The sequence below is a fragment of the Artemia franciscana genome, chromosome 17, assembly GCF_032884065.1.
Source record: "Artemia franciscana chromosome 17, ASM3288406v1, whole genome shotgun sequence".
NCBI classification, from domain to species: Eukaryota; Metazoa; Arthropoda; class Branchiopoda; order Anostraca; family Artemiidae; genus Artemia; species Artemia franciscana.
The window spans coordinates 7,745,804-7,767,165 of record NC_088879.1 but is presented as its reverse complement, the minus strand read 5'-3'; the positions used below and the strand labels follow the sequence as shown (position 1 = coordinate 7,767,165).

The following is a 21,362-nucleotide window of genomic DNA, read 5'->3' as shown; positions in this document are numbered from 1 at the left end:
TATTTAAATAGGAATTGATAATTAAAATAATTAAATAATTTTAAATTTAAATAATTTGGTTTAAATTTGCAATATACTGATGACACTGAGTGTGCTTTCGCAGGGAAAGATGTGAGCTGTTTGAAAATTGCATTGGAAGAAGCTTTCAACCATCTTCTATTGGGGCTTGTGTCAAATTTCCTAGCTCTTAACGCTGATAAAATAAAATTTGTGGTTTTCTCGCGATGTAACGCTGCGTTCCTGAGCTTAATTTAATTGAATCAATTAAATTAAGAGTCATTTTAAAACAAAGATTTCACGAGCAGCAGCTATGTGATACCTGGGATTCCTCCTTGACTCAAATCTATCATGGAAGCCTCATATATCCAATCTGCAGATGAAATTGGGGAGAAATAGAGGGATAATGCGAAGACTCAGGTCATCCCTTCCCCTTGAAGCAATGAGATCACTTTATTATGCACTTATTCATCCTCATTTAATGTTTTCATCACTTTAACACATTTAGTTCTCATATTATACCACTTCAGAGACAACAGTACAAAGCTTTGCGGGTCCTTAAGAGCCACTTGCCTTCCCCTAAATTATATCCAGGGATGTCACCATCCATCGTCAACGGCTTTAATATTCTTCCTTTAAGACATTTTTTTGACTGTTGAATCTATCCTCTTCAAACTGAAGTATGACCGTGGTTTGCTTCCCTCGTTTTTTCATTCCTCGAACTTTTTCCTACTTAAAGGTATTGAGCACGGACATCCAACTAAGAATTTAACAAATTGTATCAGCCATGAATAATAAATGAAAGATCGAAATTTTCGCTTCGAAGCTCGGTAATTCGATACTGGAATATTCATACGTCTAAATTGGATACTTCAAAGTCAATTCAAATAACCAAACGAAAACTTAATTTTATGTTGACATAATGAGTTTTGTTTGTGATAAGTGAATTGATGTGACAAGTGAATGGCATTCTCCAGGGCTCTTAGTATCTTTCATTTTTTAAATTATTATTATTTTTTTATGTTTTTTTCGCTGGACGAACCAACGGGTGGTGTTGTTGACCGGGCAATGACGGAAGAATGTGTTTAATTACACTTTTATGAATTGCATATAGTGAAGTATGGGTATTGTATTATTTAACCATTTTTCCATCCAGAAGTGTTTTACATACCGGGCATTACGAGTTTATCTTCCTAGTTGGGCTCTGAACCTTTTGTGGTTTATTTTATTATTAAAAACAAGAACTCAACACCTTGAATAACAAGTTTTGTTGCTTTTAGGAAAAAAAATATTTTATTTTTTAAACATTCTATTTATTTATCAATAACAAAATCAAACGCTTCTATTCTGTTGCAACTTTGAATCAGTTTGTCCCAGCAATTTTGTTGACTCTGTCAGTTCAGTGCTTGCACTTTGTTCTGAAAATAAATCCGGTGGCTCTGTGGGACATTTCAGCCTATACATCACGATGTAGATTAGTGTCGTCACAATCTAAAATTAGAACAAAAATTCGTTATTAATAGTTATTCAGGTCAGTTTTAACTCTTAAAAAAACAGTGCGGCTTTTAATTCCGAATTTTTTTGAAGCAATTTTGTTTAGCAATCTGTGGTAGCAACTTAATCAAGTCGCACTTAATTCGTAAATTTATGAATTAAGTTACGAAAGCAAAAATTTAATTCGTAAACTTAAATTTAATTCGTAAACTTAATTCTTAAAAAAAGCAGTACAGCTTTTAATTTTCAATTTTGTTAAGCAATCTGTGGTAGCAACTTAATCAAGTCGCACTTAATTCGTGAATTTATGAATTAAGTTACGAAAGCAATTTAATTCATAAATTTAATTCGTAAACTTAAATTTAATTCGTAAACTTAATTCTTAAAAAAAGCAGTACAGCTTTTAATTTTCAATTTTGTTTAGCAATCTGCGGTAGCAACTTAATCAAGTCGCACTTAATTTGTAAATTTATGAATTAAGTTACGAAAGCAATTTAATTCATAAATTTAATTCGTAAACTTAATTCGTAAACTTAAATTTAATTTGTAAACTTAATTCTTAAAAAAAGCAGTACAGCTTTTAATTTTCAATTTTGTTAAGCAATCTGTGGTAGCAACTTAATCAAGTCGCACTTAATTCTTAAATTTCTTTAAATTTTTTTTTAAAGAGAAGCTCTGATAACAGTATATTCATCAGAAAAATCAACATTTTATGGGGATAATTTAAGTTTTTTTATTGAAAAACGTAAGAAAAATTTTCAGGATAAATTTGTGGTGTTTTCAGCAGGGATTTAATCCCTACCGACAAGTCCCTCATACCAAACTTCATGTTTAACGTGGGTTGGTCCGTTTTTATTAATTTTCAAAACAAGCTTGTAAATTTTTGTTTAGCCTGGGCTGCGATTCGGTCTTTACATTTATTTTATGTACTACCAATACTTTTCCCTGATCCTTTGATTCTGTTCCATCTGCGATATATCCTTTTTTTATCACTATTTTAAAACATCGACTCCTATAGACCAGAGCTCATTTTGGTGAACATTGCATTTTACTTTAATCCAATCTTTTTTGACGCTTAAAAAGGAAAGTAGAACTTTAAAGTTCCAACTTAAGAAAGGTCCTCACAAACGCTTTAGGACGATCTAAAGTTGTAGATTAGTGTCATGACGACCTAAAACAAAAACGAAAATTTTTCATTAATCCAATCCAATTAATCCAATCACTATTGACTCTTAAAACGGAAGGTAGAACTTTAAAGTATCAACTGAAAAAACGTCCTCCCAAACGCTCCTACTAAATGAAGTGGATTGGGGAAAAATAATACGTGGAAGCAAAATGACTTTTAAAATGTTTTCTCTCATGTAATCTTGAAAAGTAAAAAGGGGTGCCTCGAAAATTCAACAGAGGTATATTTCAGTATAGCAAAATTCCAATCAAGCAAAATTAGGAAACAACCTGTTCAAAGAAAATTCGAGGAAAATTTAACCCATACACAATTCAACGTAACAAAATTCAAGTCATGAAAAATTCAACGTGTCACTGTTAGTTGAAACAACTCGTCATGACGATAAGCCACCATGAAAATTTGATGGATACATGGCTAGGTGAAGGGAGGATATTGGAAGACAACGAATTGTAGGGGTAGTAATGATACTGAAGTCAATCTATGACACCATAAAACAGATAATCCATAGTGCTGAGGACAGTGGTGGTCTGGCTTACTGTGAGGTCAAAATGACAGTAACTAACGGTAATATCGTCAGCAACAGTATTACCAATAGTAACGTCAATGATGATGGGACGAGGACAACGGCAATAAAAAAGGTCTTTGTGGTTATTTCCAAAACTATCACCATCATTTTATCAGCTTTTTTTGCTCTATATCATCTTGAACAATTCTGATGTTGTCGTTAAGATCATGATCATCACTGCTGACTGGTGCCATAATATATACCCTCGCAAAGAAAAATCCTTTACCAACAACTCTACCCGTTTCTTGAGCCGTATCCATCATGACCGAAATGTATACTTTGCATGGGCTTGTGACATCTTGTCCCAGTGAAAGATCAATAGAAAATCAATAGAAAAACCCATGGGTGAAAAATCACTTATTACACAAGGTAGAAGTGGGGCATAGAGAAAAGGAAACAAAATTAATTTGCTGATATATTCAATGACAAAATAATGATCTATTTCATTACAGGCAAAAAGTGGGTCCACTTGGCAAGGATTTTCACCGAGCGGCTTGAAATTCATAAGGCAATGAGATCTGAGCATTACGATTTTTATCATGACAAGTGACGATCTAAGAGCCACGTGATAAACTAACCACTTAAAATCAAATTTAAATGATTTCGCAATTCAGCATATCTTATATTTTTGGAGGGTTTGATTTTGAAGTGGAGAAAAAAGGAAAAAAGTACTTGTCTGTTATAGCGCCTACCACTCATGTTGTTCATCCAGCCTCACTATGAAGCCAGTTTCTTTTGGTAGTTTCTTTCAGCTTAACGCGAGCCAAGACAAAAACAAGCGGCAGATAAGATGGAAAACATATAATTTGAGCTACATATTTGAACATTAGAAGGGGATGTTGGTAAAGTATTTGGACAGTATGAAGTTAGAAAACAACATTTTGCATTCAGAACCGCAATACCTTACCCCCAGCCCCCCTAATGTGCAAAGATTCTCTGGTTTCGAAAATGATTATAATAAAGACACACTCGTTCGGATTGTCCGAGGCCTGGGATGTACCGAATTTCTCTTATAAGTTCTGAAAGGTCAAGGTCTCCGATTAGGTACTAAATACCCTTCATTGCTAACAATTATAAGCTGAATGATAAAATTCTGTTTGATCCATCCCAGAAATCTCAATTAAATTTAAAAAAGCAAATATTAAAAATTGTTTGCTAAAATTTTTATTATTCACCATTGATGATCGAAAATTAAATTATTTGATCTTCTTATTCGTGTGTTTTGTTTTTGTGTCCCTGTGTCTGGAATGGCCTCCCACACCCCTCCTACCCGATATTTAATTATTTACTTATCCTTGTACTTGTACTTCTTTTTATGAGTTTTTTTTCTATTTTGTTTGTCTTTTGCCGAGTTAAATTTTGGAATCATCATTAAGATGAGATGTTGATGTTTTTTTCTATGTTTTTGCACTGCCCTAGCCTTACGAGCTCTGCTCTCTGTTGGGGCATAATATTGTTTTTGTATTTTTCAAGTTGAATAAAGAAAAAGTTGAAAGTTGAACTCGGAATAGTATCATAAAAATAAAACTAACTAAATTTTAAACAATACCCATTATAGCAAGTATTGTTCTATTTTTTCTGACAGCTTAAAGGCTTTTATAGCTCGGTATAGCTTAAACTAAATATGTCAGTGTATTTATAAATTCCATTCATATGAGTGTATTAGTTCATCAGTATAATTTTTTTTCATAGTAAAAGACTCTTTTAGTTTCGTTTTGTTTACTGCTCTCATTATTTACTGGAGGATATAATTTTTTATGATAGTAAATTGGAGAGATATTTCTGGGTCTTCAATACATTTTACCATAATGTCACTAACCATAGAGCCAATAGCAAGAAATGATTTGGATCATTTAACTTTAGGATCCTATATCTCAAAAATTACTTTTCTTATATCATCAACCTGACGTATTATAGTAACAATGTTTTATCAATTCAAAATTATTCGCCACAACAGTGTCAATTATGCATGTCGTTCATCATTTCTAGGTTAACATTTGTCTACTTTTAAGCATTGGGGTCACCCAACCGTTGAAGGTCAAGTCCTGAAATTATGCAAAAAAGCTACTAAATTTGATGTGCATCAAAGCCCATAGGGATTGTTTTCTTTATTGTTTAACTTTTTTTGAATATGCAGAAAAGGGTGATTTTTCAATTCTCAGGGAAATTTCCTATCTCTAACCTAAATCGATGTCTAAACTGTTAATTATGCACCTAAATGTTAGATGGCAGAGTTGGTTTAATAGAAAAAACGAGAATCCAGAATTGATTGGGAGTCGAAACGATTTGGAGTTTAGCCAAATTGTGTACTCACGATGGAAACAGAGTATCCAACAGATATCAAGTGCTGGAAAAACAAAGGACACATCCAGGGGCCAAAGCTGAAGATCAAAGTCCTGACATTTCACTCAATTTTACTAAATTTGACAGGGTAGGGAGGAAGTGTTTTAGTTTCTTTTAGTTTTCAATGAAAATTCAGAAAAAGATATATTTTTCAAAGATATATTTTTTCAAATAGAAAAAACGAGAATCCAGAATTGATTAGGAGTCGAAACGATTTGGAGTTTAGCCAAATTGTGTACTCACGATGGAAACAGAGTATCCAACAGATATCAAGTGCTGGAAAAACAAAGGACACATCCAGGGGCCAAAGCTGAAGATCAAAGTCCTGACATTTCACTCAATTTTACTAAATTTGACAGGGTAGGGAGGAAGTGTTTTAGTTTCTTTTAGTTTTCAATGAAAATTCAGAAAAAGATATATTTTTCAAATTTCAAGGGAAAATTTTCTATCTCTAACCTACATTGATATCTTAAATCAGTAATCATACGCTCATGTTTTAGATAACAAAGTTGTCTTTTTCATAAAAAAAAAATTTGAGTCCGTAATGTGCAAATCTGAATAATTTGGCGTTTTAGCCAATTAGTTTACTCACTGTTATAATATGGCATCCAACACAGAACCAAATTGCTTTTATGAAGCCAACACTGTCTAACAAATATCCAGCGACAGAAGGACAAAAAAAAATCCAAGCATAAAAGCTGAAGATCAAAGTCCTGACATTGCACTAAACGATACTAAATTTTATAGGCTAGGGAAGGAGTTTTTTTTAGTATTGAATGAAAATGTAGAAAAAAATATTTTTGAAATTTCAGGGAAAATTTCCTATCTTAAACCAAAATTTATATCCTAAGTCAGTAATTATGCACAAACATGTTAGATAACAGATTAATAAAATCAATAAGAGTCCGTAATTTCCAAACCTGAATAAATTGGCATTTAGCCAATTTTCACACTCACCGTTACAGTGTGGCATCCAGCGCAGAACCAAGTTGCTTTCCTGAAACCAACATGGTCGTACAAATAACCAGCAATAGAAGGACCAAGAAAACATCCAAGCGCAAAAGCTGAAGACCAAAGTCCTGATATTACACCAAACGTAACTAAGTTTGATGGGTATCCTTCTCTCCTGCAAAATAGTTTAGCTTAATCCTCTGAAGGATTTACCCTTCAGTTTATAAATTTATAATGTTTTACAGTTTACTGTGCTGCACCAACGCAAAATTAACAAGAATAGTAGGAACCATTAAAGTAGTGAAGAGGGTACTTTAGGCTTTTCTAGATCTTGAGTTTTGATTTTGAACGTCATTCATATTAATATGACAAATACTATTTCTAAGAAATTAGACTCTTTAAAAGGATAACAATCGCGAACTTTAAAGCAGTTGAACTTCAGATGATTTTGGTAAAATAGAACAGAAGAACACCTAGATTTAAAATAACTTTTTTAAAATTTAGCAGATTTAAAATCTGCATCAACGCAAAATTAACAAAAATAGTAGGAACCATTAGAGTAGTGAAGAGGGTACTTAAGGCTTTTCTAGATTTTGAGTTTTAATTTTGAACATCATTTATATTAATATGACAACTAATGTTTCTAAGAAATCAGACTTCGAAAGGATAACAATTGCAAACTTTAAAGCAGTTGAACTTCAGATGATTTTGGTAAAATAGAACAGAAGAACCCCTAGACATAAAATAACTTCTTCAAAAATAAATTTCTTATGGATGAGAACACTGGGTAGGATAATAAAACAAATTCCCATTTAAGATTTTAATCAGACCTTTTTGGAACACAATTCCATTGCACTACCATTAAAGAGCTGCATGATCTTACCAGGAAGAATAAACGTAGAAAAACGGGAAATAATAATAAAAAATAGGCTTTACTAAATGTCGCTAGCCTGTATGGTTTTATGAAAGAATACGAATATAAAATGATGGATGTTTTGGTCTTACATTGAACAGATAGCCCTAATCAAAATAAAGAGAAAGTATGAGAAGGAGACAATAAACCCTCAACAGACTTAAAATTCTCCATAGGCAGTGGTGTCTTTTTTTCTGTTTTTTTTTTTGGGAGGGGGGCGGTAAGGGTAAACTAGTCCCTCCAATAGTTTTAGAAAAAAGGAATTATATAGCCCATGCCCATTAATTCTCCATATGTAGACCCCTCTCCCCCCAGTAAAAATGCTGGAGCTACCCCTGACCGTAAGGAAAATCATACTAAAAAAAAAATCAACATTATTTTAGTTTTTTTTTTATAAAAAAGAAACGCTTTTCGATTTTTCTTTAAGGTTATTATTTTTCTTATATTTTGGATTTGATGAAACCACAGATTTCCATGCAATTTATGTCATTTAAGGTTTTTTTTTTCATTTTTAAGATCCAGCTTACAACACTGCTCAATTAGTGATGAAATTAGAGTTGAGGTTTTTTTCGGAAATTGATTTAATACGATAATCTATTTCAAGGAGTCTCATAGAAACGTCTCTCCTAACAATGGAAATGCTAAAGGTTTTTTTTGATCATATGATATGCATTAGTGATCTAGTTTTATTGGTTGACATGACAGCTAATTTTTGGTAGCTTTTTTATTACTAATGATAGAGAACTAGGTAGAGAGCTACATCTCTGAAAATTAGAGACGCAGCCTAACCCATTGCACCTGAGATTTCGTAAGAAAAGTGATTTCTAAAAAGAAAAAGAAATATTTTCTGAAATTTACTGAAAAGGTATTAAAGATTTTTTTTTTATCAAATCTCAATTTTTTTTTTTTTTTTTTTTTTTTTTTTACCAGGGACTATATTTCGTCATAAACATTTCAGATGATGGTTGAGCAGCCTAAGACCTTTCATCAAATACGTATTTTATTAGAGGACTGAAGAAGAATTCTTAGAAAATAAACAGAAACTTATCGGGGATCAATGAAAAGATATACAGGATATCTATTAAATTTGAAGTAGTTATTTTACCACATAGATGTCAGCGGAAATTATAAAAGTAGCCAAATGCCTTTTATCAGGAAAATGTTATCTAGAAAGTGGGAAAACGATATATTTTTTGAATAAAGCTAGATAGTTATTGAAAATGTTAAGCCAGTTGTAGAAGAAAACCAGAAATCTTACGGAAGCACATTCATCAATAACGTTTAACAGAAAATCATATAAAAAGTCTGATGATTTTCGGCAGTGTAATATTTTTTGAGAATTATGAAAAAAAACTCTTTCTGAAGAAAGTTTAATCGATATTCAAGGTTTTCTATTAAATCTGCAGTTTTTCTTATCAAAGAATATTTCATCAGAAACATTTTGGAGAAAATCAGAATAGCCATACATTTTATCCAGTAAGTATTTTCTGAGGAACTTGCGCAAGATTTATTTTCAGAAAACAAAGCTTATCAGAGATCTCTTGATAGAAATGGAAGATCATTTATTAAATCTGAGGCAGTTTTTTCATCAGAGATATTTCACAGAAAATCAAAAAATTGTTTTTTTTATATCTGAAAGATAAATTGAGATCTGATCTTACTTTTGAAAGTTGCAACTTTTTATGAAATTTCAAAAAATTTAGTCCGGAAAGCAGCTGTTTTCTATAAATCTAAAGAAAATATTACAGATTACGCCCCACGAGCTTTTTTACATAGTTCTTCCTGAATTTGAAAATTAGCCTTCTGTTCCATGGGGGATTCAATTCCCGCCAATATCAGGATATATTTTCTCTTCAAGTAACAAGATAAGGAACGACTCAGGCTAAAAGTAAGTATGCCTACACAACTTAACTTTCCCATTCAATGGAGTAAGTGGTTTATTTACTAGATTACCACTAACTTAGTTGTGTTAGTACCAAAGCGGAAAAAAATTATCATTTGTCTGAATCCCATTCTTTTCCTGCCTAGTTTTGAGTTTTCCTTTCCATTATAACCTAACCGTCACTTTTTTTCCTTTTTTGCTTTTATTATGCAACCTTTTTTACGTTGACTTACCTAGTAATCACTTACCTAGTTCTTCATTTCATATATTCAAACGTGTTGATGGTAACGATAACATTTAAAACCTACATTCTTCTTGGATTCACAAGAAAATCGGAATATTAAGATTGCTACCAGTAAAACAAGATCATTCCATAAGAAAATATTGAAATAAAAAGAAAGCTCACAATGCGATTTTCAATCCAGAAAGAAATCCAGCAACAAGTAATGCACCCGATCCTATTCCAATCGAAACCAGACTGAGACACGATAGCCATAATAGCCTAAAAAAGAAAGTAAAATAGATATATTTTGGCAAGTTAAGTGATTGATCGAGAAACTGTTAAAACTTTTCCGGGAGGGAAGGGGAATTTAAAAATGACTTTTAGTCAAAAAAGCGTATTTTTTTTTTATAAAAATTAAAAATGTTTCCGCTTGTCACATAGTCGTCGTTTTTTGAGAGAGAAAAAAGGGCAAACCCCGTCCCCCTCATGTAAGTGTTCTTGGCTACACATAAACGTGTTCATTTCATGTTTAACAAAAATGAACCTCAACCTTCAACATCATTAATAGACAATGATTTCTAGTTTGTATTAAAATTGGGATCACCTGAATTTCTCATCTAAAAGTTGCCCTCCGGTTACTTTCGGTTCTTAAATTTGCGCTAGAAAGTCAATGACTTCCACCTTCCCCAAGAGAGAAAATGAGACAAATCCAACTGTTCCCACTTTGAACGAACCTTCAAGGAAATTTTAATAAAGTTTAATTTTCTAAATATTTTTTGGCCAGTAATAAGATTTTATCTTAGACACGAGCTCACACACTGACACAAACTCACATGTGCTAACTCATACTCATAATCATAGTTAGTCACTAGTGTGCAAAAACACACACAGGCAAGGACTAAAACTAACGATTGCACACGAATTACCACGCACACACACTAACGGAAAGTTACTTTATCATTGCACTAGTTTGTTAGTGACTGATTGGCGAGGAGTATATCTTACCTAATTTTGCTTCCTTCCCCTTACGAACCCACAAATTTTATAACTTAAAGACCTATCCCCAAGGGCTGTATGGGGTCTTGTTATCTTCAAAGGAATAGTTCTTTGACCTTTTTCCTGCATTTCTTATATGAAGATAACAGTAAAAAAAGTTAGTCAAAATAATATTTGTAAGATCAAAAGATGCAAAAAAACAAGCTTAATTTACATTCAATAACCAAAAGGTACTTCATTATTGCAGTAGTTTGTCAGTGACTGATTGACGAGGACCATATCTTACCCAATTTTGCTTTCTTCTCCTTACGAACCCACAAATTTATAACTTAAAGACCTATCCCCAAGGGCTATGAGGGGTCTTGTTATCTCCAAAGGAATAGTTCTTCGACCCTTTTCCTTCATTTTTTTCTGAAGATAACAGTAAAAAAAAGTTAGTCAAAATCATATCTCTAATATCAAAAGATGCAAGAAAAACCAAGCTTAATTTCAATTCCAAAGCCTCTGATTTTCATGTTCATTAGATTTACGTGATATTTCCGAAATACACACAGAACACACACAGAAAATTACACGTGCACCCAATACACAGATAGAGTAACGCAACTATAACTTATTGATGAAAATTAAGTTGATTTGTTACTGATTAAATAAAAAAACAAGGTTTTCTTAAACAAAAGTAAAGAGCAAAGCTATGTCTTGAGCAGAGCAAAAAAAAATACCAGAAATTATAATGAACAATGAATTAAAAGTTAAAGAAACAGATATTAGACTCAATGAAAAAAATGTAACCAATGAAAAATGAAACTTAAAGTGTACCGAAAGTAAAACTGGTATTCAGCCCAGCTCCGAACCAACAGAAATTACTAGATATATGAACAGGGAACTTGTCTCCCTTCAACCCCTATTATAGTAAAAAAAAAAAAAAAAAAAAAAAACAGATATTAAAGACAGATTTTAAATTTAAAAGGAACAGATATTAGACTTAATAAAAAACAAAAACAAATCAAAACGAACTTATAATCTACTAATAATAAAACTGATATTCAACTGAAACTCAAAACGAACAGAAATTATTATTTATATGATCTGGGAAGTCATCCCACTTGTACTCCAATCATAGCGCGATGAATATCAATATTATCCTTCATATTCCGTATTATTATATGCATATCTTTGATAATATCCATGTTATTCAAAGAATAATCCATATTATTCTTTGAAGTGAAGCTTTGCAGTGACAAATCTATTCGGCTCTCTTATGAATTTCAAAGCAATATGTTTAGAATGAAGAAGCAATTAACGGATTTTCAGCGCAAAATTAAAAATCTGAATCTATGTAAAAAGTAAATTTCTGAATGTTTACTTTTTTGAAATTGGCTAGTGAGCAAAGAATAAATGAACAAAATCTTTCAGTATTTTTTTTTCTAAGTTTATATTTTGGAATGCTTTTACCCCAAGAAGCATTTAAACACTTCTTTTGTCACTGTATTGTCACGGACATCAAATAAACTCAGAAAAATCTAAATTAATTCCTCATCAGTCCAAGTAAAGCTATATTGTCCTTTAATAGTCACTATAACCAAATTGCCCTCAACTATATATATAGGCAACAAATTACCCATAAGCCCTCAACAATTTTTCACTTCAATACTCTCAGCCTTGGTATTAATCACTAAAAAAGCAGTAATTTTAGTGGTAGTAGTAGTAGTAGTAGCAAAGCAAATATTGCCTTTTCGGTCAGGCCATCGCCCCCCCCCCTACAATTCCCTAAAAATTCCAAAATAATGCGCTCAGTCATTTATGATTTTCACCTTTTTGACAACCCATATGTACATAACACGTTTTGGATTTCAACACTCCCTTGGGATTGAAAACACAAGTTGTTTGACCGGAAGCTATTCTAATTAGAAATTATGGCCATTTGAAGCTTTGCGACAATCAAATTTGGGTTTGTTGATTTTGCTGCAACTTGTAAGAGGAAAAACGATTTCTTTTCTGCACAAAGGTCATTTTAGTTTGGCAACACAAAATGAGTTTAGCCTCATTTCATTAAAATGATTTAAATGATTTACTTTAAAATGATTTATTTTAATTAATGAATTTATTTTAATTAATTAATGAATGATTTATTCATTAAAATTTTTATTATTTTAATTATAATTTATAAAAATTTTTAAAATATAAATAAAATAAATTTTTTAAAATATAATTTTAATTATAATTTATAAAATTTATAAAATTTTTATTATTTTAATTATAATTTAATAAAATTTTTATTATTTTAATTAATGATTTATTTTAATTAATGATTTATTTTAATTAATGAAATGATTTCATTAAAATGATTTACAAACTATAAGTACCACCACTTAAACTTTTAGAAGAAGTATTTGAGGTTCTCCCGTTGAAGTTTGCTATAAAAATAGATCCAATAAATAATAAAAAAAAAATAAAATCAAATACTTCCCCCCCCCACATAAACAATACTCTATGGCCACGAATTCCGGGATAAAGAAAAACAGGCAAAACACAAAAAAGAGGTAAAAGCAAAACAAGGGAAAAATAAAACACATCCATAAAGTAAAAAAAAAAAACGCCAATCATCTACCAGTGCCTTGTGTGCCCTGCCTAATAAACGAAATAGCATACAATTCTTCTTTTCAAGCTTTAGGTTAATTTTTTTGTACCAATATAATGTGTAATATGACTTATTTGGTGTACTTTATTCAATTTTAGCTCCAGCTTTGTACCAGATAACTATATTATTTTTGGACAGGATAAGATAAGATAATATTTATTTGTAAAAGACTATCACAAGCTCTATAGAGCCGAATTCGCTTTATATGTCACTAAAAGCTAAGAAAAAGTAAAAAAGTCAAACACTTCAAATTAAAAGGAATTAAAAAAGCAAAATCATTAAAGATAAAGGGCAAATCAGTAAACTTAACAATTAAATTACAAAAACATTGCAGTAAATAAAAAAAAGAATAAAAACGGCAATAGAGGAAAAGGGGAATTTGGCAATTACATAATCACGAATTATTATTAAGGTGTTCCAGAATAAAGGGTATAAAACTTTTGCGAAACCTTTCTATAACAGCATGGATTTAATTCCATGCTGATAATAATAATTCAATTAAGTCATGCAATCAATATTCAATTAAATAATTCAATCGTGCTAATAATTCAATTAAGGTGGTAATTACCTTTCTTTTAAGGTGGTAATGTGCGCAGCTTTAAGGAGGAAGGAGTATGAAATTTTGCCTTCTTTGTAAATGATCCTGAGCGAACACTTTTGGACCGACTCGATTTTGTCACTAAGTTCATTTGAAAGTTGCGAATGCCAGACCGGACATGCATATTCCAAAAACGGCCTGATAAAGGATAAGTTAACACGGAGGGAATGTATCTTAGGGCAATTAAATTTGTTTAGTAGCTTAAAAATGGATAGTGAAACATTTGCTCGTTTAACAATGTTAAACAAGCAAATGTGTTGATGTTTTTTATATTCTGTAAGGTTGTTAGGAAGATTTCAAAGATTCTTAGTGAGTTATTAATTACAATAAAATATAAAATATTTTGAAAATTCTATAAGTTATATATAAAAGCAAATATTTAAAGAATTTTACCATAATCTTGTCCGTCTGAACGTAGCATCAGATGCTACAGAGGAGAATACAGTTAGTAATCTCAATAGAGACGCTTATCTTACTCAGTATTTTCAAAATAAAACCATGAAATATTGATATTAGAAACTTACGATATTCTCTTTAAAAAAAAAAAATATTGTGTTCGACAGAAGGACTGTACTAAAATCAAAATGGAATACAGTTCATTTGCATCGAATATATTTATAAGATTAAAATAAATATACATAATTTGTGGTATAGAAACATGAAATATTTCAAAGTTCTTACCGAGTCGAGACGGTGAAGTGAACCCATAGAATTAAACAGCTCTGATTATACGATAAATATATGATAAATACATAAAGGTATGTAAATATACAAATATATAATATATATATATATATATATATATATATATATATATATATGTAAATGTAAATAGATATAAATATGTATAATATAATATAATATATATAAATATGTATATAAATATATAATAATATATAATATATAAATATATAGAAAAAAAATGATAAAGATAAATTTACTTAAAAAACTCACGTTGGGATTGGAATAATCGATAAAGGTCCGAGAAAAATAAATCCAACAAGCATGAAAGAGCTACCAGCCATTGTGACTATCTCAGGCGTATCTAATCGATCGCAAACACGCCCCCATATCGGTGCAAAAACAGCATACGTGCCACCTTCAATCATAAAAACGCTTCCAATTTGAGCATGACTTAGATTGAACTAAAATGAGGAATAAAGAGATAAATCCTCAATTCTTAGATCCTAATTCCAATTTTCTGTAATATTCTAATGTTTGCAGTGATTTTAGATAAAACCCCTAAACCAGGTCCTATATTCGGAACTTTCTTTTCAGGACGGCATTCTTTACATTAATAAAATTCACCCTCAACCTAAGGGAATTTAAATTTGTGAAAGGGCTAGAGGCAAACTTTCCGGATTTGGAATCAGCACATATTTTTTTGTCGTGTAGAGAAAGAATCATTTGTATAGAAATTTGCTTGAGGTCAAACTACATTCTTACTGGACTAGGATAAAGACATCCACTTCCAGATTTGTGAGAATTCTGTCAATGAGTTTTCTTTGGTAAAGAAAAGCAAAGTCCTTAGCAAATTTGTAGAGAAATGGAGCCTCAAAAAAAAATATTTGTTAAACAAGCTGTAAATAAGTATATTAAGATAAGGTTACTGCTGCTATTATAAACTTACAGCAGGACCAAGTTGGCTGATTAAAAGCATAGATGTTCCAGGTCATCCACTCTAACCTGTTCAAACTTTCACTCTTCAGTCCCTTCAATGAAGTTTCAACCTTCTTCCAATCCTTTTCTTATGGGTTTTTTCTACCTCATTCAAGGACGACCCGGTTTTGTTTTGTCCAAGATGGATGGCCAAAAAACAAAATTTTTGCAGCCCACTCGTCCATTAAACGTGGCCTAGACAATTTAACCACTCCTTCATTATAGCCCTAAAAAGTGGGAACGAACCGCACTTCTTTTACAGCTTGTTTTTGCATAAACGGTGAATCAAACGAGTACATGACACTATGCTTAGACAAATGTTCGGTTATACACCAAACCTCTCTTTTACAGGTTCACTACCAACAATGATTTTCTGTTGATTCACTCTTTGTGATTTAGTGATTAGTGTTTCACAACCACAAAATTCACTGCCTATACTTTCTCGATAGCCCTTAATCTTTATGCGAAGTACTTATGCTCCCAGCACTCCCTGCGTATATGGTTTTGCTCCCTCTAATGGGATACAATACCGGTTGCAATTTAGAATGCATATACTCTGGTAACCTTCAAGGCCGCAGCCAAAAAATTTTTTCTTGTAAAAGAATATAATTTATTATTAGCCTATGTGTTTTACGTAAGTAGAATGTTTGTTGTAGATGTGTGTATTTAGTATTATAACCAAGTAGAATAATGTCAATAATTTTTTTTTTTTAGAATATCTAGAATAAAGGATTCCCACATGCTGCCAACAAGCCTTTAGGGGTTTTCATGGCAGATGCGGCAAAAATATTATGTGTTTTGTTTTTTGGTCAAATAAAATTCTCTCTCTCTCTCTCTCTCTCTCTCTCTCTCTCTCTCTCTCTCTCTCTCTCTCTCTCTCTCTCTCTCTCTCTCTCTCTCTCTTTTTAAGTTTCTTTTCAATAAACATACCAAGAAAAGGAATTTTTCCAAGGGGGAAGGAACAAAGAATTTAGAAGGAAAATCGAGGAGATTTGTCCCCCTTCCCTATTGGCACCCCTGGATTCTTGCTTGGCTTTCCGAAATGGTATCCCTGTTAGCATTACAACTAGGATTGAGAGGTGGATACCAAGTCATTGCCCTTTTTTTTTACTGACCATAGTCCAATCCAATGCTGCCATACAGACCAGTTTTTTTCCATCGTGCTCGTCACCCTTTTTATTTACTTTCATTATTGGTTACATAGCTTTTATTGTTGACTTTTGAGGCCACAGACGTTTGAATCCATCTTTCTATCCCCCCCCCCCCCCAAAAAAAAAAATCGTGAAAACTGTCTCAATAGGTAAAAGTCATATTGATGACCTTGAAGAAAACATGCAGGTGAAAAAGTGACTGTAGCACTTGAAAATTATTATTATGCCCGTGTTTTTAGCCGATCTGCCTAGTTACTTTTCTTTACTGGCTGTCTAGAATCCCAACTTTATACTACTACTAATAATAATAACTCACTGCAGCACCAAGCCACCTGAGGCCAACACAGCTATGCACCTCCTCCTCCAACCTAATCTATTCAAAGCCACCCTCTTTACGCCCTCCCAGGAAGTTCCCATTTCCTTTAAATCTTTCTTTATGACATCCTCCCAACCCAGACAAGGAAGGCCTGATGACCAAGGACGACTTTATACGAGTTGTTTATTAAATTTAATATTCGCATAAGATATTAGATTACTTACCTGTCTCAAATGCGGCTCAAGAGTGGCCGCAATAAAACCAGTTGAAATAGCAGACACTACAATTGTGCATGCTGCCAACAAAATTCCAGGAACTCTCAGAACTTGTAAAACCAAAACTAAAATAATAAATTACTTTTAAATTGTTTTTTGGAGTAGAGGGTTAGAGAGAGAGGTTGAGAGAGAGAGAGAGGAAGAGAGAGTGAAAGAGAGCGAGAGATAGAGAGGGGGGAGAGGGAGAGAGAGAGAGGGAGAGAGAGAGAGAGAGGGAGATAGAGAGAGAGGGGAGAGAAAGAGGAATATAATTGGAATAAAATAGATGAATAGTAATTTAGTAAACAAGGTGCAAAGTAGAAAGTAGAATACTCAAAATGCTAAATAATGATTATTTGCTTCGAAAATGCTGGAACGTGAAGAAAATTTCAGAAACATCACCAGATCTTCCTTTTCTGATCACCAGAAAGATCACCTACCAGAGGGTCAGTCCTTATTATGGAGCTGCCTGCAACAACACAGTAAGCTGCCGCATCATTAAGTGACTCTATGTTGATGCTGTTCGGAAACAAAATGTCTTTGAAGGTGTACCGCATCAAATTGGGAGCGTAGAATCACCAAAAGTTAGAGATCTTTAACAAAAGAGCCATTTATAATCCATGAGTATGGTAAAGAAGTAAAGGTAAAGGATACGGCATTAGACTTTACAGTCCGTACCGGCGGTGCTGATCTCCGTTTCTTGGCCCTTAAGCCAGGAAGTGCAATGGGGGGCTGGGGGCCAACCAACCTGTGCTTTCGCACACCCTTCCTGTTTACCTTCCCCAGATTTCTCACCCATTCGGCCAGGACGGCTCGAATGGTATACATAAGTATGGGCTAACAATTGAGCTCATGGATTTAAATGTTTGGGATTATTCGTATACTTTACGTTATGTCATGTATGGCCTGTAGTTATACAATCAACAAAGAAGCCATTCCTCACAAATGGTGAATCAGAAGCTTATTTATGATCAGTAACACTATATTTGAAACATAGCGTGTTATTCTTATAGTCGGAGGTGAGGTGACCAGTCCTGCGGCAGTTAAAGCAGCGGAATGGTAAAATAAAAAGTCTTCAACCAATTTTCGCTAAATTTCTAAGGAATGTTTATTGGTCGATACGCGTCGGGAAATATAATTTGAATGAGCGTGACTTACTACACTGAATCATCTTAGTACTACAGGAATTAGTAGTTTCAGTGAGTGTGCGTCAAGGTCATCTGATACTCGCGGTCATCAGATCGCGGCAACAAACGCTGGCTCTTACAGTGAAACATCGGGGAATGGCTCAGAGCGCTATACACTCACCACTATCTGGTCCGCAGTTTGTTGAGGTAGCTAGCACACATACTGCGGATGAAAGATGACAGATGACCAAAGATTGACCTTGTCGGCCAACCATCTAGGGTTAGATGAAAAGCAGGTCGTCTCCAAATAGGATTGGAAGATATCGCATGGAAAAATTTAAGGCAAACGGGAACTTCTTGAGATGGTGTAAAGAGGGAGGTTTTGATGGAGGCGGAGCTCTGGTGGCCTCAGGCAGCTTGGTGCTACAGTGAGTTGTTAGTAATAGTAATAGTAATTTGGTGACATCACCGTCAGGGCATGGACACTCAGATATTAAAAGTCCATTTGTGTGTGTGTGAGGGAATAGGAAGGTGTTGTGTGCGTAACGTGACCAGGTTGTTACGTGTCGTGGAAGTAAATTGTAAAGTGACTTGCGTTTAAGGCAAAAGCACCTTATTTTTCTTTTTCTATTTTTCAGTCCATATGAACTGCTTCATCAGACTCTTCATATGGACTGAATATCACCTAATTTTGGGATTGAAATTATAGCTGTCAATTAATTAATTGGGATCGAAATTATAGCTGTCAATTAATTGACAAGGATTTCCGAGCAATGCCAGCAGTTTTGGATTTTAAATATTCATAAAAAGAAATCATAGCTTTAGCCAGAGGCGCCATTTGGGGGGGGGGTCAAGGGTGGGCAAATGCCAACCCCAGATTTTTCAGGGGGCCCAAGCTTCCACCACAAAGGGCCCTTTGGCGGCCATAATAATCCATTATGTCCAACATAATCCATTCTGTTCAATTGATTTGAAATTGCTGCACGCCTATTACTTACACCAACGTATTGTTTACTTAAATAAGAAAGTTTCTGGGGGGCCCAAAATGGAGTTCATGCCCACCCTAAGATTTGGCCCAAATGAAGCCTCTGTCTTTAGCCAATTTTGAGCTAAAGTTGATGAAATCTTAATATTTGAATCATCCCGAGCTATACACCTTAAGTATTTTCTCAATATAACATCAAATTTACACCTTCTGCCCTCTAAGCAATAATACATAGAAAATAGATTTTGATATAACAGCAGAAATTTGATTGTTATTTGCGATAAGTTAATTCTAACAAATATGTCAAAATTAGCTACAAAACTTACATGGATTTTGCGTGTCCACCTCTGTTGGTTCATAGCTTGGAAGAAAGAAATAAGCAAAGATGGCTTCAACACCAACAATCACTCCAAACACAGCAAAGGGTAAGCTGAATCCTCCAATATGATAGAAAATAGCACCCAAAGCCGGTCCAGCTATCAACCCTACCCCATAGAAGGTTTCTAATGAAGCCTACAAATAGAAATTAAAGCTAGAAGGGCAGGTCATCTATAGAACAGCTGTAGTCAGTGTTTCCGCTTTTCTTTTTATAAAATTTGTAAAATTCTGGTGATTTTCGGTGGAAAAATGGTAGATCGCACTAGATTTTCACTAGAATATTAAGTCCAACTGTTTTTTATTTTGTATAGTTTTTGGAGGTTTTCGAGCCATTTGCACATGGCTCAAAAATACTTAAAGATACTTTACCATAAATTAACAGTTTATCATCAACTAATGATAAAATTAATTATATGCTGCTTTATAGATGCATTTAGATAATTGGAGTTTTGTTGGTTTTCCGCAAAATTGTTTTAAATTTTTAGATTTTGTCATTTATGTTTAGATGAAGAAAAAGATGTAATGTACAAAATTTGACAAATTTTATCAAAGTTTGTTCAGTTTTCTTAACATTATCAACGAAGTAATACTGTCCGAGGTTCAAAGTTTTCTGCAGATTTTTGGCAGTTTCAGTATTTTCTTTTTTTATGGGGACAAAATTGGGACACTGGTCCTTAATAACAGTCAATCAAAAAACAAGAAATGCATTTTTCTGCTTTTCTCCCCTCCGAAAAAATTTATACATAATTTCTGTATTTTATACAGATAAATTTTCTGATGTATTTTATAAAATATTTACATTGAATTTTCACTTTCACTGGCTGTAAATATTCGCGTTTTTTTTTTTCTTTTCCAGGTTTTCTGTTTTCTTATCTTGTCTGAAAAAATTGTATTTTATTACAGCTAAGAAGTGAAAAAAAAATGAGCTGAAGAAGAGAGTGATATGATATTTTCCTGATAGATATTTTTTCAGATAATTTCATAATGAATTGTTGATATTGTTCAAACGCTGCTCATTGTTAATGAAAAAACTAGCAGCAGAGACTATCAGATAAAAGGCATAAAAAAAGTAGCTCACACTAAATTATGAACAACCAGAGGAAAAACCTATGGCCCACTTCCCCTCAACAAATAAATCAAAGACACCTTGCACCCATTCCACCTCCTCCCCCAAAAACAAAAATTGGAAGATTCAATTCATTCTTAACTGTGAGGCAGGATAGACTTACAAAACTGCACATAAAACTCACACCCTTTTAACGAAACCTATTGATGTACAATAATTATTATTGGCTTCAAGTACCTGTTGTACAGCATCTTATGATTTCCTTAAGAGACTAAATTAGTGATCACCTGAGAGTTACCAAGATAACCTATTATTTACGTAGAAAGGGGTATCCTCACACATTGGGCATATCAACAAAGGCTAGTCAAAGGATCTTGAGATGCCCAGCAGACAGATAAAGACTATGTATATAGGGTAGTTTTATTGAGGCCAGCAAGGCCTCGGTGAAAATTTACGACAATATGAGGAGGGGGATGCGTCTTCATAAAGGAAGGGAGGTGGCAATTTTTTCGATTTTCTTTAAAAAAATACCAGCAAAAGAGGTATTTTTCAATAAAAATACCAAAAAAGGTACTTTTTTAGATCTAGGAGGATAGACAGGGAGGAACAAATATTTAGTCCTACTGAAGCATGGGCA

At 33.1% G+C, this 21,362-nt stretch overlaps 1 protein-coding gene across 1 annotated transcript in view; it reads right to left on the bottom strand.

Annotated features, from left to right (window-relative positions):
* Positions 1 to 1,301: 1,301 nt before the first annotated feature.
* Positions 1,302 to 21,362, bottom strand: part of LOC136037824 (MFS-type transporter SLC18B1-like) — a 33,075-nt gene continuing 13,014 nt past the window's right edge. Inside the window, exons 4-9 of the mRNA XM_065720660.1 lie at positions 19,608 to 19,794; positions 17,140 to 17,255; positions 14,744 to 14,934; positions 9,738 to 9,833; positions 6,543 to 6,711; positions 1,302 to 1,488 (exon numbers count right to left, since the gene is read on the bottom strand). Of these exons, the coding sequence (XP_065576732.1) occupies positions 1,330 to 1,488; positions 6,543 to 6,711; positions 9,738 to 9,833; positions 14,744 to 14,934; positions 17,140 to 17,255; positions 19,608 to 19,794 (918 nt within the window). The 3' untranslated portion in view covers positions 1,302 to 1,329. The remainder of the gene's footprint in view (positions 1,489 to 6,542; positions 6,712 to 9,737; positions 9,834 to 14,743; positions 14,935 to 17,139; positions 17,256 to 19,607; positions 19,795 to 21,362) is intronic.